This window comes from Bos mutus, chromosome 1 (assembly GCF_027580195.1).
Source record: "Bos mutus isolate GX-2022 chromosome 1, NWIPB_WYAK_1.1, whole genome shotgun sequence".
Classification (NCBI taxonomy): Eukaryota; Metazoa; Chordata; class Mammalia; order Artiodactyla; family Bovidae; genus Bos; species Bos mutus.
The window spans coordinates 5276922-5303701 of NC_091617.1; the positions used below are offsets into that span (position 1 = coordinate 5276922).

At 39.9% G+C, this 26780-nt stretch overlaps 1 protein-coding gene across 9 annotated transcripts in view; it reads left to right on the forward strand.

Annotated features, from left to right (window-relative positions):
* The window catches only part of GRIK1 (glutamate ionotropic receptor kainate type subunit 1), a 465070-nt gene that overhangs the window by 352230 nt on the left and 86060 nt on the right, over positions 1 to 26780 (forward strand). For all 9 annotated transcript variants that reach the window (XM_070367863.1, XM_070367989.1, XM_070367928.1 and 6 more), the window contains one exon: positions 2885 to 3028. In XM_070367863.1, coding sequence (XP_070223964.1) covers positions 2885 to 3028 — 144 coding nt within the window. The remainder of the gene's footprint in view (positions 1 to 2884; positions 3029 to 26780) is intronic.

Below are 26780 nucleotides of genomic sequence, written 5' to 3' on the forward strand. Positions count from 1 at the left end.
GTCCTGTGGCCACTGCTGAGTTTTCCAAATTTGCTGGCATATTGAGTGCAGCACTCTCACAGCATCATTTTTCAGGATTTGAAATAGCTCAACTGGAAATCCATCACCTCCACTAGCTTTGTTCGTAGTGATGCTTCCTAAGGCCCACTTGACTTCACATTCCAGGATGTCTGGCTCTAGGTGAGTGATCACACCATCATGATTACCTTGGTCATGAAGTTCTTTTTTGTACAGTTCTTCTGTGTATTCTTGCCGTCTCTTCTTAATATCTTCTGCTTCTGTTATGTCCCTAGTATCTAGAATGTAGTTAATTGCCAATGGATATTGATCAGGTTGACCTATTATTTATAATCATTAAATCACCATACAAATACTTGGTTTAGATGCAACTCAGCTTTGTCGTTGAGACCATAAACCCTAGCACCAACTTCCTGTGTTTGAATCTTAGCTTTCTCATCACTAGTTTGGGGACAACATTTAACTGTGTCAATTCTTCATCCACAAAGGCGTAGAAATTATGGTGAAGACACAATGACTGCAAAATATTTGGAAAAGTACCTGACATATAAACCAATGTGTGTGCATGCTCAGTTGTGTCCAACTCTTTGTGACCCTACGGATTGTAGCTAACCTGCCAGGCTCCTCTGTCAATGGGATTTTCCCAGCAAGAGTACTGGAGTGGGCTGTCATTTCTTCCTCTAAGGGATCTTTCCAACTCAGGGATCAAACCCATATCTCCTGTGTCTCCTGCATTACAGGAATATTCTTTACTGCTGAGCCACTTGGGAAGCCCTGACATATAGTTCAGTTCAGTTCAGTCGCTCAGTCGTGTCTGACTCTTTGCAACCCCATGAACTGCAGAACGCCAGGCCTCCCTGTCCATCACCGACTCCTGGAGTTCACTCAAACTCATGTCCATCGAGTCGGTTTTGCCATCCAGCCATCTCATCCTCTGCCGTCCCCTTCTCCTCCTGCCCCCAATCCCTCCCAGCACCAGAGTCTTTTCCAATGAGTCATCTCTTCACATGAGGTGGCCAAAGTACTGGAGTTTCAGCTTTAGCATCATTCCTTCCATAGAACACCCAGGACCGATCTCCTTTAGAATGGACTGGTTGGATCTCCTTGCAGTCCAAGGGACTCTCAAGAGTCTTCTCCAACACCACAGTTCAAAAGCATCAATTCTTCAGCGCTCAGTCTTCTTCACAGTCCAACTCTCACATCCATACATGACCACAGGAAAACCATAGCCTTGACTAGATGGACCTTTGTTGTGCTCTATAAATGTCAGCTATTATGATAGACTGCATTTTTAAAAGTCCCATTCTGTCAATAGATAGGCCTTAGACTAGTCACTTAATTTCCCTGAACTTCAGTTTTCTGATCTGTAAAATTGATTATATTAGCCTTGAACTGAAATGATCAGAATATTTTTAAGCTTTAAGAAGTATCACCATCATGGCTTCTACATATCACTCATATTAATTGTGAGTGAAGCAATTAATCTTAGAAATACATCATAAAACCTTGGAATTATACAGTTTTCACAAAAATTATTTCATTTTAAGCATGAAATAACATTAATTCCTTCATCTAACATTTTTTAAACAACTTTCACGCGTTAAGAATTGTGCTAGCCACTAAAAAAATGAAGTTTAGCACTTTTATCGAGAAAGAGATATAAAAAGATTAATATATGAAAAATGCAATGATAGAGATTGCCTAGAATAATAAGTATTCAAAGTAGACATATTCTCTGGACTTAAAGAATGATAGAATACAAGATGTAATTCCCCTTATTTTCTCTTTCTATCTCCATCAAGACATGTTCAATAAATGTTGAATAAATATATGCTGTATAAATCATCTTATTTTGGAAAACTACATCATAGTCTTCATTCTGTGACCTAGATTTTTGGTTTAACTATACAAATTATTGGTTATCTGTATGAACCTACACAAATCAATATACTGCCTGGGGTCAGTTTCCTAAATAATAATAGCTTGATTCATCTGTTCTGTTTATTTTGTGGGGTTGTTGAGAATTTCAAATGAACTAGTTTGAAGTTGCTATGAAAATCCTCAAGTAAAATGCAAAGGTATTATATGATGTTATCCTTTAAAAAAAAAAGCACAGGGTAGTACTTCAGAAAATACTGAGAGTATTATGTGAAATTTTGCAAATGAGAGAAATCTTATGAGTTGAAGAACGACATGGCCAACCTCCTGGACCCAAAGGAATGGCTAGTTCCAATGTCTATCAGGAAAGCAAGTGCTAACAAGAACACATATTTTTTGAGCAAGCTGCAGAGGTCTGTTTTTCTGAGGGTCTCTTCAAATCTGCTATTGAATTTCATTCTATGACTACAGCCTTCTTGACTCTGGTCAATGGAAGTGCCCAATATCAGTATCTTTATCTAGAAATCACATGTTAATTTTGCTCACAGCACTCCCTTTCTACAAAATATAATCAAGTAAATAGACAAGAGATAGGTAGACACTGAGAGACCAAATCTGATACTGAAATATTGAGCTTCTAACTCAATGTATTGATAGTTGATCTTAACACCGGGTTTAACAAAAAACACTCCAAACATACCAGTTCCCTGAATCAGGTCTTTTGTGGCTGATTCAAGTTGCTTTTTTCTTTTCTTCTTTTTTTTTAAAGAACTTGAGGCAGAGCCATGACTACAATTTACTCCAGGGTACCAAGGTATTATTTTAGAGAAAAATAGCTATGGGAGAAGGAAAAGTGTTCAGCTGGAGAATAAATGGCTGTTGAGATTGGACAAATAGGAAATAAGGAAGTGGGCAGAGTGATTACGCAAGTAAACAGGAATATAAGCAAAGGTGGAATTGAAGATGTGGCTTGTGTTTTCCTCCACAGACTGAAGCTGCTCTGATGTATGACGCTGTGTACATGGTGGCCATTGCCTCCCACCGGGCTTCCCAGCTGACCGTCAGCTCCCTACAGTGCCACCGACACAAGCCGTGGCGCCTTGGGCCCAGATTTATGAATCTGATCAAAGAGGCAAGTGACACTTGTTTACAGTTCGGCTCTTCCTTTGGCTTACTGCTTCTGGACTTGTCCACATGGTGAAGTCTTCCCATTTGGCTCTGTTGGCATGATGTCATTTGGTGAGGTCCTTCCCATTTGGCTCTGTTGGTGTGATGTCTGTGAGAGAGGAGATGCCATCATGAACCTATCTGCTGGGAATTCACTGGTAAAAAATTGTGTAGAAGAACTACCAGGAACTTTCCAGTGTGATGATGAGAAGTTTTCAAAAGCTACCAGATTATAACATGCACCTTCCTTTATTGCAACTCAGGCCCCAGCTGCTTCTGGCCCTCCACAAGTGTTCATAATAACTCACAGGTGCTTATTCTATGGCCTGTTGAGTCATGAGATAGGTCAGTCCATCACTGAAGAGAATTAGAGATAGTTTCCCCATTCTCAGCCTCTAGTACCAGTGGTTTCCCTAAGTCGTGGGTTCTATAGGACTGAACAGAGGGAGCTCTTTGTTCTAATGATACACTGATTATTTCACCAATTGTCAGCAAACTGAAAAATCTGGTACCTTTCGAAACCTACACCATGTACTGAAGGATTTTCAAGAGCACAGGGTTGAGAGAGGAGGTGAGTTCTCAATATTACCTTACCCTGGGCACCCTTCCCTTTTCTCAAAGACAATTTAATTTCTCTTCACTAGATCCTGTTCTAAGATCTTGAGATGCCTTCTAGATATGTATTCTTGGATTATCTCTGACCCCAACACATACCTCGGAGTGTGTCTGGATTTGAAAAGATGAAATAAGGTATCTGGGGGCAGGCGAGTCTGACTGAGGATACATATGCTGTGATGCTGTTCTAATGCTTTATGGGATCAGAGATTTACCTCTCAAGTGAAGAGTATCTTTATTCCTTTCTGCACTGGAGAAGGTTGGGGTGAGACAAAGTCTTAACGGAGAAGAATGGCAGGGAGCACAGTATAAGAAAAGAATGCCCAGTCAAGAGGAAGGGTGATATCTAAAGAAAGATATCTACTTTGGGCTTTATCTCTGCTGATCTCTTGAGCACCTACAGGCTCTTCTATCTACTTCTTCTTTGAAGTCTGACTCTAATCTGTCAGGGTCAGGATGAGAGAGACAGGAGGTATGAAGGTTAACAGACTACCCAGGCTCCAAACCAAGGTTATTTACAAGGCTGAGACTGAAGTGTGGCAAGCAACAAAGTGCCTTGGACACACGATCTAAGGAGGCACTCACTCTCAAATTTGAATCTTGCACATGCAGGAGACTGAGAAGGAATGTTTCCTTAAATTTTGTGCCCTGGGCACCTCTCTTACCTCACTCTATTCCTGGCAAGGTTATTTGGGTTTAAATTCCAGCTCCACTAACATGTATGAGCAATATAACCTGGGTAAGTTACTTAGACTCCCTGTGTCTCAGTTTTCTCATCTGTAAAATGGGAATAACACCTTCTATCTCACATAAGTATTGTGAGGATAACGAGTAAAGTTAATTCTTAGGAAGAACAGGACAGGGACATAATAAGAATCTGAAATATGAGCTATTCTCTTACCGTTGGAAAGGACTGCTCACAACAGCCCTCATTCGGCTTTACTGAGGATGATGCCAGGAATTTAAAACTGGCAACAGCAACAAAGAAATCACAATTGGGCATGAAATGAAATACGCTTTCTGACAGTCACACAAATCTGACATACTGTGCCTAATAGGAAAACATCACACAGCCTCTCCTTTCCCCATAGAGATCGTGGTTATGTCCTGAATCGCCATTCAGGCCACCTTGATCTTTAACAACAAAACAGCTTGTTTCCTTTTATCTCATTCCAGCACAAGAAGAGGCATGAGACCACATTACAGTTTGGGATCAAACACTCTGGAGCACCCCAAGCACCTTTTTTCTTGTATTTGAGTTGCATACAAAGGTGAAATTACTAAGTCATATTTAGATATGTATAAAGAAATAATGAGCTCGAAGAGGAGGGACCACATTGAAAGCAAAACAGCATTTTACATTCATTTACTCCAAAGAATAAATTCCCTATTCTCAGGCTCCACAGCTGGGGTACAAGAAGAGATGCATTAGAAAGCTTAAGTTCATGTTTTCTTTTGTCTCCTGAGTCACGATGTCTTCTGCTGCCTTTGGCAGGGTTTAGGCAACTGCAGTAAAGATGGGAAATCAGATAAAGAGTGATGCCCTGGCCTGTTGAAAGACTTGCACTGAGGGGACTTTAAAAGAAACTAAAGCATGCAAAAGTGAGAACATGCAGAAGTTTCTTTCAGTGAATACCTAATACAACAAGACTGCAGCCATCAGATTTGATCTGTTGTTGTTGTTTAGTCTCTCTGTTTTTGTTGTTGTTGTTTAGACTCCTTGCGACCCCATGGCCTGTAGCCTGCCAGACTCCTCTGCCCATGGGATTTCCTAGGCAAGAATACTGGAGTGGGTTGCCATTTCCTTCTACAGGAGATCTTCCCAATCTAGGGATCGAACCTGTATCTCCTGAATTGGCAGGTGGATTCTTTACCACTGAGCCACCAGGGAAGCCCATCAGGTTTGATTAGGAAACATAATCCTAATCCTTGGTCCTTTCTTTGAGTAACTGTTACTTTCTAAGATATTTCCAAACCTGTAATCAGAAATAATGTAAAGAAGCAAGTCAGCAGATTGCATGTATGGGAGAAGATCAAATTCGTCACAGGAGGTAAATTTCTCGAGCAGGAGGTACTTGCAATGTGCACTAACCCCTGACAATCCACACATCGTTTAGAATCAGGAAGGCTTTCAGACAGGTCTCTCAAGCTAACTACCTTTCAGTGTTTCAGGCTGACCAGAAAGAGAGAAAGAATTAAAGAATATTTTAAACATGATAAGGTATGTTATAGTGTTATCTCTTTGGGTTTTTGCTAAATGAGTAAAATGATGAGATTATATCATATTAGGATTATATCATATGAGGAGATTATAATCTCCACTCAACAACCGGAACTCCATTATACAAGTAATATTAACTTAGGTAACGCTAGTGGTAAAGAACCCACCTGCCAATGCAGGAGACAGAAGACATGCGGGTTCCTGGAGAATCCCCATGGACACAGGAGCCTGGCGGGCTACAGTCCATAGGGTCGCAAAGAGTCAGACATGACTGAAATGACTTAGCACGCAACTTAGTACAGGAGATATCTCTCTGAAATTATAAAATGTGGTTTCTACTGTCTACCAATATAAATTCTATCAGTATACAGTGGAGGAATGGCAGACTTCATCCACGTTCATTAGAATCCTCACTGTTGAGCAGGATATGCAGGGTCCATAGTGATCCCTTCAGGACCTCCTATGCCACGTCTCTCATCTCCTGCTTCCATCCCAACACTCATTGAACTCATTGTGACTCCCTGAACTTGCTGTATGCTCCTCCCAAATTCTCTTGCCTCTGATTGAAGTGCCTCCTCTGGGTCATCCTTTATGATCCAGTTCAAGCACTACCTCCTGACTATGGCCCCAACTCACAAATTCAGGCCCCTGTCCTTCATTACAGCTGTTGTTAGACCATCATAGTGGGTTGTATGTCTGTCTCCAAGCTGTGCTTTTCTGGTCTCAATTCCCTAGTACTTGCACACATTGAACGTAAAATGAGCACCCAATAAATAGTAGATGAGTGGGTAAGTGAACAAATGAACATCAAAATACCTGAAGAACACACACAATCTATGAACAAGAATTACAGTCATTCAACCCTGCATGAATATCATATCCAGACACAATTCAATAAGACAGAAATGAGAGCTGGGACTAGACTCATCTACTGAGGCCATAGATTCTAGTGGAAGAGTGAGTCAGGGGTCTTAGGAAGAGACCAGGACATCACTTTGCTGACAAAGGTCCATATAGTCCAACCTATGGTTTTGACATTAGGCATCTACATATGTGAGAGTTAGACTATAAAGGAGGGTGTTGTTCATTCCCTCAATTGTGTCCGGTTCTTTGTGACCCCATGGACTGCAGCACAACCGTCTTCTCCATCCTTCACCATCTCCTGGAACTTGCTCAAACTCGTGTTCATTGAGTCAGTGATGCCATCCAACCATCTCATCCTCTGTCGTCCCCTTCTCCTCCCACCTTCAATCTTTCCCAGCAACAGGGTCTCTTCTAATGAGTCAGCTCTTCACATCGGGTGGCCAAAGTATTGGAGCTTTTGCTTTAGCATCAGTCCTTCCAATGAATATTCAGGACTGATTTCCTTTAGGATTGACTGATTTGATCTCCTTGCAGTCCAAGAGACTCTTAAGAGTCTTCCCCAATACCACAGCTCAAAAGCATCAGTCCTTCAGCACTCAGCTTTCTTCATAGTCCAACTCTCACATCCATACATGACTACTGGAAAAACCATAGCTTTGACTAGATGGACCTTTGCTGGCAAAGTAATGTCTTTGCTTTTTAATATGCTATCTAGATTGGTCATAGCTTTTCTTCCATGGAGCAAGCGTCTTTTAATTTCATGGCTGCACTCACCATCTGCAGTGATTTTGGAGCCCAAGAAAATAGTCTCTCACTGTTTCCATTGTTTCCCCATCATCTACCAGATGCCATGATCTTCATCTTTTGACTGCTGACTTTTAAGTTTTAACATCAAAACCACTCTCCTCTTTCACTTTCATCAAGAGGCTCTTTTTAGTTCCTTTTCACTTTCTATTGTAAGGGTGGTATCATCTGAATATTTGAGATTATTGATATTTCTCCCAGCAATCTTGATTCCAGCTTGTGTTTCATGCAGCCTGGCATTTTGAATGATGTACTCTGCATATAAGTTCAATAAGCAGGATGACAATATATAACTCTTTTCCCACTTTGGAACCAGTTCGTTGTTCCATGTCCAATTCTAACTGTTGATTCTTAACCTGCATACAGATTTCTCATAAGGCAGGTAGGTGTTCTGGTATTCCTGTCTCTTGAAGAATTTTCCACAGTTTGCTGTGATCCACACAGTCAAAGACTTCAGCGTAGTCAATGAAGCAGAAGTAGACGTTTTTCTGGAATTCTCTTGCTTCTTCTATAATCCAACACATGTTGGCAATTAGATCTCTGGTTCCTCTGCCTTTTCTAAATCCAGCTTGAACATCTGGAAGTTCTTGGTTGATGTATTGTTGAAGTCTAGTTTGGAGAATTTTGAGCATTACTTTGCTAGCATGTGAAATGAGTACAATATTGCATAGGAACCTGAAATGTTAGGTCCATGAATCAAGGCAAATTGAAAGTGGTCAAACAGGAGATGGCAAGAGTGATCATTGACATTTTAGGGATCAGTGAACTAAAATGGACAGGAAGGGGAAAATTTAATTCCTATAACTACTACTGTGGGTAAGAATCCCTTAAAAGAAATGGAGTAGCCCTCATAGTCAGCAAAAAAGTCCAAAATGCAGTACTTGGGTGCAGTCTCAAAAATGACAGAATGATCTCTGTACATTTCCAAGGTGAGCCATTCAATATCATGGTAATCCAAGTCTATGCCCCAACCACTAATGCTGAAGAAGCTGAAGTTGTACAGTTCTATGCAGACCTACATGACCTTCTAGAACAAACACCAAAAAAAAAAGATGTCCTTTTCTTCACAGGAGGCAGGAATTCAAAAGTAGGAAGTCAAGAGATAAGTAACAGGCAAATTTGGGCTTGGAGTACAACATGAAGCAGGGCAAAGGCTAACAGAGTTTTGCCAAAAGAATGCATTGGTCATAACAAACATGGACATCACCTGAAGGTCAATATCGAAATAAGATTGATTATATTCTTTGCAGCTGAAGATGGAGAAGGTCTATACAGTCAGCAAAAACAAGACTGAGTGCTGACTGTAGTTCAGATCATGAACTCCTTATTGCAAAGAAGACTGAGTGCCAAAGAAATGATGCTTTCGAACTGTGGTGCTGAAGAAGACTCTTGAGAGTCCCGTGGTCTGCAGGGAGATCAAACCAGTCAACCCTAAAGGAAGTCAGTCCTGAATATTCATCGGAAGGAGTGATCTGAAGCTCCAATACTTTGGCCACCTGATGCAAAGAACTGACTCATTGGAAAAGACCCTGATGCTGGGAAAGATGGAGGGCAGGGGGAGAAGGGGATGACAGAGGATGAGATGGTTGGATGGCAGCACTGACTCAATGGACATGAGTTTGAGCAAACACGGAGAGATAGTGAAGGACAGGGAAGCCTGGTGTGCTGCAGTTTATGGGGTCACAAAGTGTTGGACACAACTGAGCTACTAAAAAACAAAATATCGTGAACTGGGAATGTAGACCCTGAGATTTAATGTGTTTGTTTTCTGTGTAAACTTACCCCATTAACCTCTTTTTTCTCAATTGCTTCTTCTACAAATTGAGGATAAAAATATCCACTTTATATGTCTGTAAAGATTGCATTTAATATATCGACAGCAGAGCAAAATATCTGCCCTACAGTGGTTGCTCAAAAAGGGTGTGAGTGAAAGTCACTCACTTGTGTCTGACTCTTTGTGATCCCATGGACTATACAGTCCATGGAATTCTCCAGGCCAGAATACTGGAGTAGGTAGCCCTTCCCTTCTCCAGGGGATCTTCCCAAACCAGGGATCATACCCAGGTCTTCCGCACTGCAGGCAGATTAAATTGAAGACCCTTGTTAAAAATGTATATCATATAAAGTGGTTGTCAGAAAGAAATGAGGCAACACATATAAAACCTTAAGTATATTGCCTAGCATATGTAAGGACCTCAGTCTTGCTTTTGATATTTGGCATCATCATTGTTATTACTGAGTCAAGATGAAGTAGCAGTGCTTGTAAAAAGGAAGACAGGACCTGGCACAGGAAAATCAGGAGTTCAGTGAAGACTGGCATGCAGACACAAGAGGCCAAATGCAGTGATGCCAGGGAATGAGGGAGCTTTCAGCCATCAAACACGTGTGATTGTTCCAGAGAGACCCAAAGACATTATTAGGTAACAATCAGGAGTGCTGAGCTCACAGAAAAGCCTGGAAAATCACATCTCAGATCAGTCTAGGAAATTATAGCTCAAAGTGGGAGGTGAGGAAACTGAAACTCTCCTGCCTGTGACAAGAGCTACTCTGGACCCAGAATAAGTGCTAGCTGGCCATGGGGAAATCAGTGGGAAGATCTATAGAGGTGTATGCATGTCAAAACATCTGGAAGATGAGAGTCTATAGTCACAGGTGCTGGAAAGGGCAGTAAACTGTGCATAGAGCAAAGTGAATCAGATTTTAGGTTAAATCAGTGGTTCTTACCTATTTTCTGTGGTATGGGCCCTATATCAAAACTGATTTAAATCATAGATCATTATTCCCACAGAAGACATACAAATATGCTTACAATCTCAAGGACCTCATATGCATGCTGGGCTGTTTGAAACTCATGTTATACAATGAATTACCATCTCACGCCAATCAGAATGGCCATTATTAAAAAGTCTACAAATAACAAATGCTGGAGGGGGTGTGGAGAAAAGGAAACCTCCTACACAGTTGGTACAAATGTAAATTGGTGTAGTTCAATTTAGTTCAGTTCAGTGGCTCTGTCGTGTCCAACTCTTTGTGACCCCATGGACTGCAGCACACCAGGCCTCCCTGTCAATCACCAACTCCTGGAGTTTACTCAAACTCACGTCCACTGAGTTGGTGATGCTTTCCAACCATCTCATCTTCTGTCATCCCCTTCTCCTCCCACCTTCAATCTTTCCCAGCATCAGTCTTTTCAAATGAATCAGTTCTTCCCATCAGGTGGCCGAAGGATTGGAGTTTCAGCCTCAGCATCAGTCTTTCCAGTGAATATTCAGGATGATTTCCTTTAGGTTGGATTGGTTGGATCTCCTTGCAGTCCAAGGGACTCTCAAGAGTCTTTTCCAACACCACAGTTCAAAAGCATCAATTCTTCAGCACTCAGCTTTCTTCACAGTCCAACTCTCACATCCATACATGACTACTGGAAAAACTACAGCTTTGATAGATGGACCTTTATGTTCATAGCAGCACTGTTTATGATAGCCTAGACTTGAGAACAGCCTAAATGTCCATCAACAGCTGAATGGATAAAGAAAATGTGGCATATATATACATACATACGTGTGTGTGTATGTGTGTGTGCATGCATGTGTGCCAAGTTGTTTCAGTAGTGGCCGACTCTTTGTGACCCTATGGACTATAGCCCTGCCAGGCACCTATGTCCATGGAATTCCCAGAGTGGGTTGCCTTCCCCTGCTTCAGGGAATCTTCCCAACCAGGGATCAAACATTTCATATGTCTCCTGCATTATCAGGTGGGTTCTTTACCATTAACACCAGCTGGGAAGCCCTGTGGAATGTTGTTGTTTTTCAGTCACTAGTGTGTGTCTGGCTCTTTTATGACACTCTTCTGTGTCTGACTCTTTAGAGGAGCCTGGTGGGCTATAGTCCATGGGATTTCACAGACAAGAATACTGGAATGGGATGCCATTTCCTTCTGCGGGGGATCTTCCTGACACAGGGATCAAACCTGCATCTCCTGCTTGGCAGACAGGTCCTTTACCACTGAGCCAACTGGGAAGCACATACAATGAAATATTATTAAACCATAAGAAATGAAATAATGCCATTTGCAACCATTTGGTTGGATCTAGAGATTACCATTCTAAGTGAAGTCAGAAAGAGAAAGACAAACACTGTATGATAGCACTTATATGTGAAATCTAAAATAAGAGACAAATAAACGTATCTGTGAAACAGACTGACAGATATAGAGAACAGAGTTGTGGTTACCAAGGGGAGGAGGGAAGGATAGGGAGGTTAGGATTTGCATATGCAAATTATTATATATGGGGTGGATTAGCAGCAAAGTCCTACTTTATAGCACAGGGAACTATGTTCAGTATCCTACGGTAAACCATGGTAGAAAAGAATATGAAAAGGAGTGTATAACTGAGTAACTTTGCTGTACAGCAGAAATGAACACAACATTGTAAGTCAACTATACTTCAGCAAAAAAGAAAAAAACGGTGTCTTAACTGGATATTTAAGGTAGGATTTGGTTGAAAGCATGTTTCAACATGTTGAACAGCAAAAATACAAATGAAACATGAATTCTGTTAGGCTCAGATGGAGTGATCCCATGTAGAAATGGTGAAATATGAGTTTACATAAATATGGAGAGACAACTGGTGGAAATTGCCTGCTGAGAAATTCAAAATTGATCAAAAGTTACTGTTCTTGAGATAAAATAGTATTTTAGATAGTTTTTATTGGTAGCCTCCTATAGCTTTCATTGAAACAGATAAACCCACGGTAATTGTGGGTTTATAAAGATATCTTGGTTTGGAAGTAATCATCACTCATAAAGAACTAAAAGGGAAAAAAAATGTTCAAGAGAAACAAATATTTCTTGAGTATAGCCCAATTTCTCTCCAAAATTTAGACCAAAATGAATTTAGGTATAAATTCATTCAGTTGCTTCACTATTGGAAAAATCCACTTGGATGTTCTGCTGCCACCCACATATCAACAAACTCCCAAATAGAATTTATCATTTGATCTATTAAATTTAGTATTGCTATAACAGGTCCAATGTTGGTGAGTTATGATATAACCAGTATATTAAACAAACACAACCAGTGGGACAACAAAATCAATTTATTTTGTTCCTACTGCTCATTTAAAATTGTTTAGTGAAAATTGGACAGAGACTATGTTTTTTTTTGTTTGTTTACTAAGATAATGGAAGTCCTAGAGTTTTAATTTCAACATAGTAATTAGAATATCTAGTTTAAAACATTAAGCCAATGCACAACTTGATTTTACATCAAATTTCTCCTCTCCCTGAGCTCTGCTGGAAGACTCTGGGGAAATGGAGGAATGGTTGGCTCTCTTTCTTCTCCTTCCCTTGATGACTTCCTCACCACACTCTTAGCTGTTGGACCTCCTTGCGTGGGCATGCTCAGTCATGTCCAACTCTTTGTGATCCCACAGACTGTAGCCCACCAGGATGCTCTGTCCACGGAATTTTCCAGGCAAGATTACTGGAGTGGGTTACCACTCCCTTTTCCAAGGGATCTTTCTAACCCAGGGATCGAACCTGGGTGTCCTGCATTGCAGGCGGATTCTTTACCATGTAAGCCACCAGGGAAGCTCAAAAGAGCCTCTAACTGGGTCCCATATCTTGACTGTCAGCCCTTTTACAGATGTTTTCGCCGTAGAAGCAAAGTGATGTACACGTATGCATGGTAGGTGTTCTAACCTCTAGAAACACCAACTTGCTTACGGTTTCCTGTGTCTGCCATGCTTTTCTCATACAATGAAGACAAATGAGTTGCTCTTTTCTTGACAAAACCGATCTTACAAACCAGTCTTTTGTCATCCTCCTTTCAATCTGAAAAGCACTGCCTCCCATTCTTCATGTGGGCTACCACTCTCTTAGAATTAATTTTCCTAGTCCAACAAGCCTCTCCTGAACATTTATGTGGGGATGGGTCCTCCAATGGATTTCATAGTTCATGTATGTCTCTATGTTAGCACTTCACATGCTTCATTCAGACACTGTAAGATCTTTCCCTTGGACAAGGAGAAAGTCAATTTATCTTTGTATCTTCACATTGCTGTGTAGTAGTGACAGGCATTGAAAAGCTGCTTGTTGAACTGAGCCCAGGAAGTTAAAATCTAGCAAACTGTTATTAAATTTCACTGAGTTGATACTAAATTTTAAACTATATAAATATTTCCTAATTGATCTAGTCCAAAATAAATTTCCTACATAAGAGTGAAACACTATTTCAAGTGCCAAAGTATGTGGGATATCACTGAGAGCTATATAAAATAAGGGCTGCTTTCTGCCACTGTTTTGCTATGAAAATACAATGTATTGATTTATTTTGAAGGAATGAAGATTACAAATTTGAATACATAAACAAGATATTCACGATAAGCTGTTAAAAATCAAAGAGTAAAAGATAAAATTCTCCACTGAGGCACCTATATGTGCTTTGATATTTATTTGGACTTTTACTTAAAATGTCGGTATTGAGTGGGTTTTTTTTTTTTTAATGGGATCCTGATGAAAAATTACAGAGTTGGAAAAGAAATCCCTAGAGAAACATAAGCTCTGACATGATTTTCTCCTACTGTGGTTCCAATGAGTAATGCTTCCCATTACTGCATGCCATTTGAGTTTGATTGCCAGGACAAGCTGTCCCTTGGATTAACTAGATGACATTGGACCTGGCAGCCAACTCAGTCAAATTTCTAAATACTTTTCAGACAAATACCCATCTGTATTTTTCATTCTGCACCTACTGAAAATTACCTACATTCTGACTCCTGGCTTGCACTGTATACGCGAAAACCATTTACTCCAGCATCCTTTCACATTTAGGACATTTGGACCTAAAGGAAGACTGAAGTCTTCAGGTCCCTGCTTCAGTTTTCTGTACAAACGGACAGAAAAATTACATCAGTTCCTAAATGTTCAAAGTTCACAATTTTAACCAATTACATGCATTATCTCATTTATCATTAAGGTACTAAGAGACCTGCTCCTGAAACATTCAGTCAGTAACTAGGTGAACCAGCACCTGTCAGAAATGCTGAAAGGGGATGTCAGCATAAAATGAGAGGTTCTGCCAAGTTCTCCTTAGTTTATGTGATTCTAAATAACATTTTTATTTATGAAATAACATTCAAAGACTCATGTCAATTATCGCTTTCCTTCCATTCAGCTACTAGTGTCCTGGTCCTGCGGTATTGATTGAAGAATTTGCTTTCTATACCTCAGTCTGTTATGTATATGTATACATGTGTATATGTGTACATGCACACATGTGTTTAATTTATTTAAATAAATGTCATTTTATAGAGATATATGTGCACATGTGTATACATATATGTCTATTATGTGAGGATACGTATGTATATACATATATGGTGGTGGTGGTGGTTTAGTCGCTAAGTCGTGTCCAACTCTTGTGACCCCATGGACTGTAGCCTGTCAGGCTCCTCTGTCCATGGGATTCTCCAGGCAAGAATACTGGAGTAGGTTGCCATTTCCTTCTCCAGGGGAATCTTCCTGACCCAGGAATTGAACCCGGTCTCCTGCATTGCAGGCAGATGATTTACTAACTGAGCTATGAAGGAAGCCCAATATACATATATATTTTGTGTGTGTATATATATTATATAATGTATATATAGTGTGAATATTTTGTGGATATGCCTACATATATTCGTGCACATATAGGTTTCATTTAGGAATTGGCTTTACTATCAAACTTATTTAAGTTTTGGAATATATGTAAGTTATGCATATTTATTATTTATCCAGTTCATTCACTTTCATTGAAATCTAGTATTCCGTCATTCATTCATTCAACCTGAGAAGGCAATGGCACCCCACTCCATTACTCTTTCCTGGAAAATCCCATGGATGGAGGAGCCTGGTGGGCTGCATCCATGGGGTTGCTAAGAGTCGGACATGACTGAGTGACTTCACTTTCACTTTTCACTTTCATGCATTGGAGAAGGAAATAGCAACCCACTCCAGTATTCTTGCCTGGAGAATCCCAGGGACAGGGGAGCCTGGTGGGCTGCCGTCTATGGGGTTGCACAGAGTTGGACACGACTGAAGCAACTTAGCAGCAGCAGCATTTATTCAATATCTGCTAGTTGCTAAGTATGTGGCAGCCACTTAGACACCATGATTGCCATAGTAAGCAAAACAAATCTCTTGCTCTCATGCTGTAGTAGGGGAATGAGGCATACTTAAAAGGGGATATTTTACTTCAGATGATGATAAGGTCTATCAGAAAAACAAAGTTCTGAAGAGAGTAGGGTGTCCTGAGGTCCTCGAATAGAGAAATAGGCATTGCTTTGTTACACGGGGTAGTTACAAAACACTTCACAGATAATGAGAAACCTGAGTTTCTGAAAGGTTCTGAGTTTCTTTCAAAGTCCTGAAAGAAAAGAGGAAGTGGGACATGTAAATATTAAGAGAGCAAAGGATCCGAGCAAAGGAACAACTCATGCATTAAGGAAAATAAAAAGAATACTGATCAAGAAGATCCCCTGGAGGAGGAAATGACAACCCTCTCCAGTATTCTTGCCTGAAGAATCCCATGGACAGAGGAGTCTGGTGGGCTACAGTCCAAAGGGTTGCAAAGAGTCAGACACGACTAAGCAAGCAAATATACTTCAGAGTATTTCTCCGTTTCCCCATGAATGGATATTTTGACTGCCTCCTTTTCTTTTACACATTCAAAAAATGCTGTGATGAACATCTAAGTAATATGCCATTGTTGTTGCTCAGTCACTCAGTCGCGTCTGGCTCTTATGTGATTTCCATGGACTGTAGCCCACCAGGCTCCTCTGTCCATGGGGTTTTCCAAGCATTGAATTCTTGGAGTGTGTTGCCATTTCCAGAGGATCTTCCTGGGCCAGGAATCAAACCCGTATCTCCTACATTGGCAAGTGGATTCTTTATGACTGAGCTACTAGGGATCCTAAAGATCCTTATGCACAAATGCAAGATTTGTTCTAGAACAGCACTGTTCAATAGAAATACAATGTGAATCACACAGATTTTCTAGTAGTCACATTAAAAACCAAAACCAAACAGATGCAGTTAATTTTAATAACGCATTTTATTTAACCCAATATATCCAAAATATTATTACTTCAACATGTAATAAATTGACTGTTTTCATAATGTCTTTTAAATTCAGTTTGAATTTTAAGCTTATAGTCCTCAGTTTTTACCAGCCACATTTCAAGTTCTCAGTAAGCTTGGTAACTAAATAAATATGTTTTCTTAACACAATATCCCGCCCAATGAGGCTAACTGGAGAAAGCTATGAATCTAACCCATGTGGAATCCAAATTTTTATCTTTATTGACAAAGAGCATGTTGATTAACTACAATATGTATATACCCAATACAGACAAAATTTGATTAATATGACCAAAGTAATTTAAGACAGACTGATTTGATTTCCAGATTTAATTGATCACATCTAGATAATTAGACAAGCACCTTATTCCCACCCACTGTGTCTCAGATTTGTATTTCTGCCATTTAATTGATTTGCAACCACAGAAGCCAATTCACCCCATTTTGAAAAACGTGTCATCACACAAACCAGTGCCAAAGGAAATGAGTTTATGAGTAAAGAAAAGCTAGGTGCATATTCTAAGATGAAGTCTTAGGAAATAAGAAACAGTTTACCTAGAGTTCATGGCAAAGATATAGTTAAAGTCAGCAGATTTAAAGTTGGAAATCAAATATTGGCAAGGAAAGCCATTATATTTTTAAATCATGCAGTGATCCATGCAAGCTGTTATTGCAAGATAATGGGTTATAAACAACACACATAATAGTTAAAATAATTATATATTGAACAGATGAGAATATGATAAATGCATCATTTCAGTTCCTGAAATAGCTGACATACAAAGAAGTTATGTGGTCTAAAGGTTATGTTTATCACTTCTTCCTTTGCTTAATGTTTATTTTCCTCACCATTATTATGTATACTTCAGATTTTGTTTTAAATAGCTTTTCTGAGAACTGGCTTAAAATTGTGCATGACTGGACAGAGATCACATTGCTTAAATGAAGGGTGAATTTCAGATATTTGTCATTGTATCATACTCTAGGGACCTGAGTAAGACAATAAGTGTATAGTTAGTCCATCAAGGCTGTATTTGTACAATGGATATAGAGTGGGCCTCCTTTAATTAAAAACAAATGAGATAATACCACAATGAATAGCGTTTGTTAATTCTTTAATTCAGGAGACAGAATCAGGTGCAGACAAGTTTTTGAAATACATAAAATTCTTTTTCTGTTCTCTTTTCTCTGCACCATCTCCCCAAGGTATCTTTATTTCTTGATCTTACTCTTAGCATTTCATGATAAAGTGTTAGCAAAAGGAAGGTTCTCTAAATAAATGAATGAATGTACTAATTAAGAAGTCAGTAAATGCTTAAAAGGATCATTTCTTTTCATGTACATTCACAGGCCAATTTCTAAACTAGGTAAGCCCTCAAAATTCACAGAAAAATCTCCTTAGAGTTGAACTGCTATATAAGAGTTGATTTTGGGAGCACAAATAAACTGAATCTGACTGCGCCTCCAATCCCCCAACCCAGGGCATCATGACCTTGAGAAGATCACAGGATTTTACTTCTTGGACCTGCAGGCTGGACAGTCACCTTGCCCAGCTCTTTCTAGGATGAGAAGAAAGGGAATTGGAGGATGGAGTGGGGCACAAAGATATGTCTCTCCTCTGCACCGCTTTCTATACGGTGGTACTGGCCTCACAGCCAGTAGGAACAAAATCCTAATTCCCAGGTCCTGCTACCTTCCCTCTGCCTTTCTCCTACTGAAAAATGTGTAACTTCTGGAAGTGCTACTTTATCCAACTTTGCTTCCTTCCTGTGTTTTGGATGTCTATCCAATGCAGGAATTGGACTTCAAAGATGAGTAAACCATTTCTTGCCATCAAGGAATTGACAATTAATTGGAGAAAAGATGGTGGACACAATCAGCATAGTATACAATTATGATGTTTCAAGGCATAATAAATAAATAGTTGACAATATACAATAGCTAAGATAATAGTTAACATAATACAAGACCTAATAGTGTATACCAGAGAGGTAGCACAGACCGTAACCATATATATTTTTTAAGACTCACATCTCATAACTCTAAAGTTTCTACCCTTTTGATGTGAACAGCGTTTGAGAATAAATCCCCTAATGACTGCAACCCTTCTGAAATGTGACCAGGCAGCCATTTCAATATGCAGCCTTTGTTTTCAAATACTGCATTGTTAATGGAACCCATTGTTCAGGCACTCAAGGCAAAAAGGGAGACTCCTTGCCAAAGGTTAATATTGAAAATGTGCTGGGTGATTCATTTAGTATAATTGATTGATTGTTTTTTTCAGAAATCCCAGACTAGAAATCATGTGCTCAAGAATGCATAAAAAATTGATAGTGCGAAACATTGATATTAATCAATAAAATTATGAACAAGGTAGATGAATCAATTAACAAAACCTAGAGAGAGAATTGTCAAACACTAGCCCACTAATAAAAACCCTATTGGAGTTACAAATAAAAAAAAGAAGTGATGTTTTCCAGTTGTGTTCAAGTCTGCTGAATACTGACACAGCTCATCAGTCTATAGCAGCCATAGTTTAAAACAAAGTTTCTGACAATAATATTTAAATTCAGATTTTTTTTTTAATGCAGATAACCAGAAGTCAAGAGTACTATTTTGCTTTGTTAGATTTGTGTGTTTGACTTAGCAAGTCAATTGCTTTATATAACCTTGGAGCAGACTGACTCATTTTAAAAAAGAAAGCTTAATAATGTTCATTGTTTCATATGTATATCAACTCTCCATTGACTGTCATAATGTGTTAAGGTGATGTGTTTGTAACACATGTATGTATTCACACACAAACACACACAACAGTACACTTGAGTCTTAAAAATCAAGAAACAGTTCAGTGTCAACTTAGTCCTATGATGAGCTATGTGACTTTTGAGCAAATTACATCAACATTTTGTCTCTGTGAGTTCAAAATTCTTTAAAGGGTCCTAAAAATAGAAGGGAGGTTGACCAACCACTTCTTCACCCTAACAGTCTCATCAGCTCCCAAAGTCTCTTATTCTTTGCCTCATGTCAGACGAACTAGGAACATTGTACAGTGATAGACTCACAACTTATTGGCAGCCCACTGAAATAAAGTCTATATAAACTTGGTGGTCAGATTTACCCCATTTACCCATCCAGTTACAAGAGCTATTAGCTCAGCTTACAGTTTGGAGTACTAGGATATAAAGTTTCTCTTCTCTGATGAAAGTGAAAGTCTCTCAGTAGTGTCCAACTCCTTAAGACCCCATGGACTATACAGTTCATGGAATTCTAAAGGCCAGAATACTGGAGTAGGTAGCCTTTCCCTTCTCAAGGGGATCTTCCCAACCCAGGTCTTGATATTGTTCTAGCTGGTCTCCCACATTGCAGGCGGATTCTTTACCAGCTGAACCACAAATGAAGCCCAAGAATACTGAAGTGGGGAGCCTGTCCCTTCTCCAGTGGATCTTCCCAGCCGAGGAATTGAACCAGGGTCTCCTGCATTGCAGGCAGATTCTTTACCAACTGAGCTATCAACTGAATAGTTTGATGTACTTTTCTTGTGAGGAATGCAGAGATAACTGTGGTCTTGACCACCAAGGTAGATGAGGACAGCCTTAAATATTTCACAAGTGGACAAAGGCAAGTGATGATATCTTTTATAATTGAAAGTCAATCACATTGGGAGCTCTTTGTCACTCGGATTGTGTTAAATTGAAGTTATCAGAAGCAAAAAAAAAAAAACAAAAAAGACATGCAATTGGTGACTGGTAAATGGATTCTGATGAGCCAGGGGTCTGTTTAGTGCTCAATGGTAGAGAATCTTCCCAACCCAGAGATCGAACCTGTGTCTCCTACATTGCATGCAGATTCTTTATCTCTGAGCCACCGGAGAAGCCTACTAGATGGAACTTCATCCATCCAGCTAGAACAATATCAAGTCAATGGTCTCAGTCTCTATATACACTGCCTCTCTAAGATTTCAGAATTTGAAGATGCTTAGAAAGAGCCTTAGTCTCCATCTCTTGGCATCCAACTAGCATACACTCCCCGAAACACGTTACTATACTTTTTTCATGTCTGTGCTTTTACTGATTTTTGAAATATCTCAAATAATCCTGTGGAATTCAAAGCATCAGCAAAGCTCTTCAGAATCCTCTGCAGTGTAGCTGTGCTTCTGCCCCATGAGAGCCTGAGAAGACACTGATGCCAGTGGCCAAGAGTATTGCTCTGCCCTGAAGAATATGATCGGGGTTTTTTACTGCATCTGGCTCCCTTTGACCAGTGAGGATTCAGACTTCTTTGATGCAAAATATGACTGTGTCCACTATGGTTCTCATTACTCTCATTTGCACTTAAAGAATAGTAAAAAAAAAAAAAAATGGAAAGCCTTAGACTGAGAACACAGTAACTCATAACTTCTCTGAAAGTTCAGTGATGCAGCAGCTTGACCCCTCTGGCAGAATTATTTTATATGATACTTCCTAAATGGCATCATTGAACGGTAGGATGTTTTCAAGGTTAATGGAAATGTGGCAAATTTCCCAATTCCCTCCTACTGCAGTTGGGGAAACTGAGATAGAGGAGTAGGCCCAGCAGTCTCTGAGCGTCAAAAACAGATCAGCAAGAAGGTTTTGGATGCTCATGCACTGGCTCTATATTGTTCCTTGAATACCATGTTTATACTCTGGGTCATCTTCTCAGCCAAGTGCTGTATTTGGAGTCAGAAATTAAGGGTCTGAGTCCTTAGTAGCTCTGTGAACCTCACACCCTCATCTCATAAGGCAAGGCTAATGATTTTTTACTTCACACAGTTGCAAGAGTGAAAGGAAAGAGCAATTGTAAAAATGTCTAGTGTATTTGACATGAGATGGAGAGAGTGTTTCCCAAAGATGAGATATTTTCTAGCAATGTCTGTATGCTGATTGGAATGATCTAGTCAGACAGGAACAAGCTGATAATGAAAGAGAGAGAGAGAAACTGCTGGAACAATTTCATTGTGTAGGTGAGAGGCGAGAAAGTCTGGTGCACATGTGCATATGAGCACAGAGAGCTCATTTGAGCTGCAGGAGGGAAAGCAGAGAATACAAGCGTAGATGCTCACAGATAGGTCAGGGAACATGGTGGTGGTAATGCAGCACTTCCATGAGCTCAGAGTGAAGGTGAACAGTTAGACTTCTTTACAGCAATGAAAGAAGAGGATGTCTGCCTCATCACCTGTATTTGAAAATTCGTCCAGAGTAGAACCACTTAATCCCAAATACTAATATGTACCATTTATCAAGATTGCTCTGAAAAAAAAAAAAAAAGATTGCTTTGAAACATTTACTTTATAATCAGTATTGAGAAAGACGTGCTAAGGGCTAGGAGCTCTGACAGGAACTGTCTCCATAAACAAGCGAGAGCTGGTCCGTGACTTCAATAAAAGCAGAAAAGCAGATTCTAATATAATGATAGACATGAAAGCAAAGACATGCCTTAGTCTGGGCTGAGTTATAGGTTGAAGGCATCTTCAATGTACAGAGAGGGTCACAGGGTAGCACTGTGAGTTGCTTTAAAAGCTTTCTCAGAGACAATGAAGCCTGGCCTCAGCTTTAGAGAATGAGTTGGACTGTGGCAGGCAGCATGGTGGGGAGGGGCATTCTGATTCTGTATAATTATAGATTTGCTGGTGGCTGAGAGTGAATTACGGTAGGAGGTCAAAAATAAATGATGAGCAGAGGCCAGTTCACGAAAGTACCTTCTATGCTGCGCTAATGCTTCTGACCAATTCTATAAGCTAGAGGTTCTCTAGCTTCCCAGGTGGCTCAGTGGGTAAGAATCAGCCTGCAGTGCAGAAGACCCAAGAGACACAGGTTTGATCCCTGGGTTGGGAAGATCCCCTGGAGGAGGGCATGGCAACTCACTCCAGTATTCTTGCCTGGAGAATCCCGTGGACTGAGGAGCTGGCAGACTACAGTCCATGGGGTCGCAAAGAGCTGGACACAACTTAAGCAACTTAGCACACGCAGCGCTCACAGTACACACCAAAATCACCCGGTGAAGTCTCCAAAAGCCCAATTACTCCCCACACTCAACCTCCGGAGACTTGGGTAATTCTTATGCCAGCTTGAGAAAGAAGCCATTTGAGCTATTAAGATGGCATTGAACTGCACAGCCCTTCCTGTGTCCCTCGGATCTTGCGTAAGTCACCCCTAACCATTATACCTAGTGACATGAGGTATATTCATGCTTTTTATATGGGACCATTATTCAGAAGTAAATTTTCATCAATGTTCACGGTAGGGAAGAGGCTAAAAGAGACATTAGTGGACCAAAGCCAAAATAAGCATGGCCTCTTGCCCTCCAGTTGTCAGATCTAAGTGAAGATCTAACAAAGCAACACACAGCAGCCATGAACTCCTGCAGAGGAAGAGGAAGTGGGAGAAAGGAAAGAAGCAAGGCCTGGATCCAACCTTTCTTTTCCTCTAATTTTCGGAACAGCAGGAGAGATGGGGATATGAGGAAAGCAGAGCCGTGGGGGCTGCAGAGGAGGAGGGCAAGTCCTGTTCACCATCTTTTCACCTTTCTTTCCGGGTCCCATCTGGGCCAAACAGCAAGTTCAGCCCACGGCCAGGCTTTAGTTGTCAGCATTATTGAGATTACAAACCAGTGATTTCAATGTCAAGCTAATTATCACTGGAAAATAACATGTGAATACTGACTCCCTTGGTGTGCAGCCTACGAAAGAACACTCGGCGAAAAGGATGCCAGTGTTCATTGTTGGCTTTTATGTAAATTGATGAGCCTAAGGTTTGCCTTGGAAAGTCAGGTTTTGACACTAATGACTGAAGCTGACCTTTTGGGTATAAATGTTAGAGGATTTTTTTGTTTTTGCTTTTGTTTTTAACTCATTCCTTCCTTTCACTGATTCCATGGTAAATACAGCTTTAAAGCTTATGTGGCGTGATAAATAACAGCAAAGGCAATGTCTTTTCAGAGAAACTCTTAAAAAAAAATATCCATTCTAAATATCCTATACCCTTTTAAGGTAAATATTCTTAACCAAAGTCTGACAGGCTGGTAACAACATCATCTAATTACCCAAAGAACCTAGACTTACTCAAATAATCTAGTCATGATTTATGACCAAAAAATAAAAGAATCTAATCATGAAGTGACAGTATTTGTGATTAAAATTCTGAAGCAAGGAACTGAAAAACAAACTTTTTTTTTTTTTCTGAATCAATATATGTGATGAATGTGGTCACTGTCAAATATTTTAAAAGACAATTCCAACAATTGCAAGGTATTACTTGTAAAGAAATAACAAGATTTGTAAATGTGGCAAATTGTTGACCTAAGTTTGAACTTCAAGGAAGTTTGCCCATTGAAAAATTACACGTTTTCTTTTCATCTTGCTACTATTAGAAATGGAAACAGAATGTCTTTACACAAAGCCACACATCCAGCCAAGAACTGTAATTACCTTTGTAGCTCTCACATTTTATCAGTAAGATTTGACAACAAAACATTTTGAAAATAAAGACAATAAATGAAAGTCTCCCTGTGAAAGTTTACCTGAGCATTAGACAATTATTCCACATATGTCTAGCTTGCTACAATTCATACCTCAGACTTTTGTGAATAATATGTTGATGATTACATAGGGTCGAACTTACGGACTAATTTATACAACTTTTTTTGTTCATTCTATTTTTGCTATTTCTGAGATGAATTTTTAAACTAGCTTATGAAAAACTCAAGTTCAACCATTTTGACTTTTGACTATTGATGAGATTACTGATTATCAGTGAAATAAATGTATCTTAATCATTTTTAAGCTGACCTTATAAATTGAGGAAGAAAAAGGAAGGAGAAGTAAAGGAAGACAGAAAAAAAAATAGAAAATAAAAAAACCAGTAAGAACAGTCTATGAAATGAGACAACTTGAGTTAAGCGTGGATTCCCCACTAACAGCTAACCTTGACCTAGCTGAGACTCAGTTTCCTGTGGATAACAAAGGAGATAAAACTTGATTAAAGGAGATGATATAAACTCACAGGCAATCATTATGCTAATTCCAACCCTCCTACCCTCTCTCTGACCTAATGGAAAGTTTCCATATTATCTTGAAGACACTATCATCTTTAACATGAATGGCCAACTAAATGGCAGCAATCTTTCCGATTTTAAATATAATGTTAGCAAATTACAGATTGACACAAGTTACAGGAAAGTTTCGCTGCCCGAGAAGCACAATCCAAGATGGGAACATGTGTATGGTTTATTGAGAGCGCCTTCTCAGCAGTGGACTGAGGGAAGGTGAGTAAGATAAGCTTTGATCAAACAAGGAGGTAAACATGTGGCTTTGTCCTAACTTCTATGTCTTTCCCAAGAACGTTGCCCATTTCTGACCACAGCCGAGGACCTGGATCATGCTGTAAGGTTCCGGTTTTACAGCGTTTTCTGATCAAAGGAAAACTGCTGGCAACCTTCTGGCCTCAGTGTAAAGCAAAAGTAAGATTTACGTTCAGGAAAGGCTAGACAATCCCCCAAAAGAATGAAAACAGGCAATGCTTTCTCTGGAGCCAAGTCTGATAAAGTGCTTGCCCTCAAAGGCTAGAGCATGTCCTCTATTTCAAGGGAGTTTAAAGAAGGGCCATGATAGAAGCAAGTCATCTCTTTCAACAAACTGTTTGATTGGGTCCAATTCCAATTTTATTCTTCCCTTATAACACTTTTACTTCAGTGCCCTTGTCCCATTAAAAGTGCTGTAACCCTTGCATGAGATCACCTAATGATTTGCTACAAGAGAAATTCCAACTCAGAACTGAAGTACCTGCTACATCTCAAATGTCCAGCACTTGAAAACTACAGAGCTGATGCCTGCTTTTACCTGCTGAACTACCCAGTATTACTGGGGCTCCTATCCACATCCAAGCTAGCATGTTTGCAGGTGGACACATCCTAAATGAATTGGCAAATAACTTCATAACATACATGCTTTCTACATAATTCATTCATAATTCAACGTTTGTCTTTCTAAGATTTACTTTACAGACAGCATAGCATCTCTAGAGCCAGGGATTGAGTTCAACCCCTGCACTTAATGGAAATCTCTGAGGGATAAAGAGTCAGATCACCTCTGGTCACCCTTTGATGCTTAGATATGAAAATGCTTTTCCTGACATTTCTGCAAGGCAGATTTTTGTATTCCCATTTGACAAACGAGAAAAGTGAAATTCAGTTGGTTTGATCAACTTGAAAAGCGAAAGTGTTACTTGCTCAGTCGTGTCTGACTCTTTGTGACCCTGTGGACTGTAGCCCTCCAGGCTCGTCCATCCATGGGATTTTCCAGGCAAGGATACTGGAGTGGGTTGCCATTTCCTTCTCCACTTGATCAACTGACAAAATGCAGGAAAGAGTTGACTCTGGGGTTCTGTGATGCCAAAATCTATGCTGCTTGTTTTACATCAAAACTGCCTCCAGTAAAGAAATTTCCATTCAGTATGTTTAACTGGCAGACTTACAAACAATAAGAACATGTAAGTCTTATGCAGCGCTGATACACTGCCTTCAACAAATCAATAGTGAAAGAGGAGAGGAAGACAAGTAAGCGATCAACCCAATCCAATGCACACTTTCAGAGTGAAAATCACAAAGCACGATATGGAAACTGTGGGCTTCCTGGTGGCTCAGTGGTAAAGAATCCACTTGCCAAGCAGGAGATGCAGATTTGATCACTGCTCAGGAAGATCCCCTGGAGAAGGAAATGGCAACCCAGTCCAGTATCCTTGCCTGGGAAATCCCATGGATGGAGGAGCCTGGAGGGTTACGGTCCATGGGATTGTAAAGAGTTGACCTGACTTAATGATAACAAATGGGGAAGCTTTGGAAGAATTCCTAACCCAGTCTTTGAGGTTTAGGGCTTCTTGGGGGAAGGAACATAAAACCTAAAATCTAAAGGGCAATTAGAGATTATCAAGATGACACTGGGGTACTAGGTTACAAGCATCCCAAACAGGGTAAACAATCAACTGAAATGGAGAGGTTAATAAATACAGGCAGAATTAAACCAAATGTCATAGTACAATGAAAAGGAATAAAAATGCAAATGATCATGAAACAATAAAGA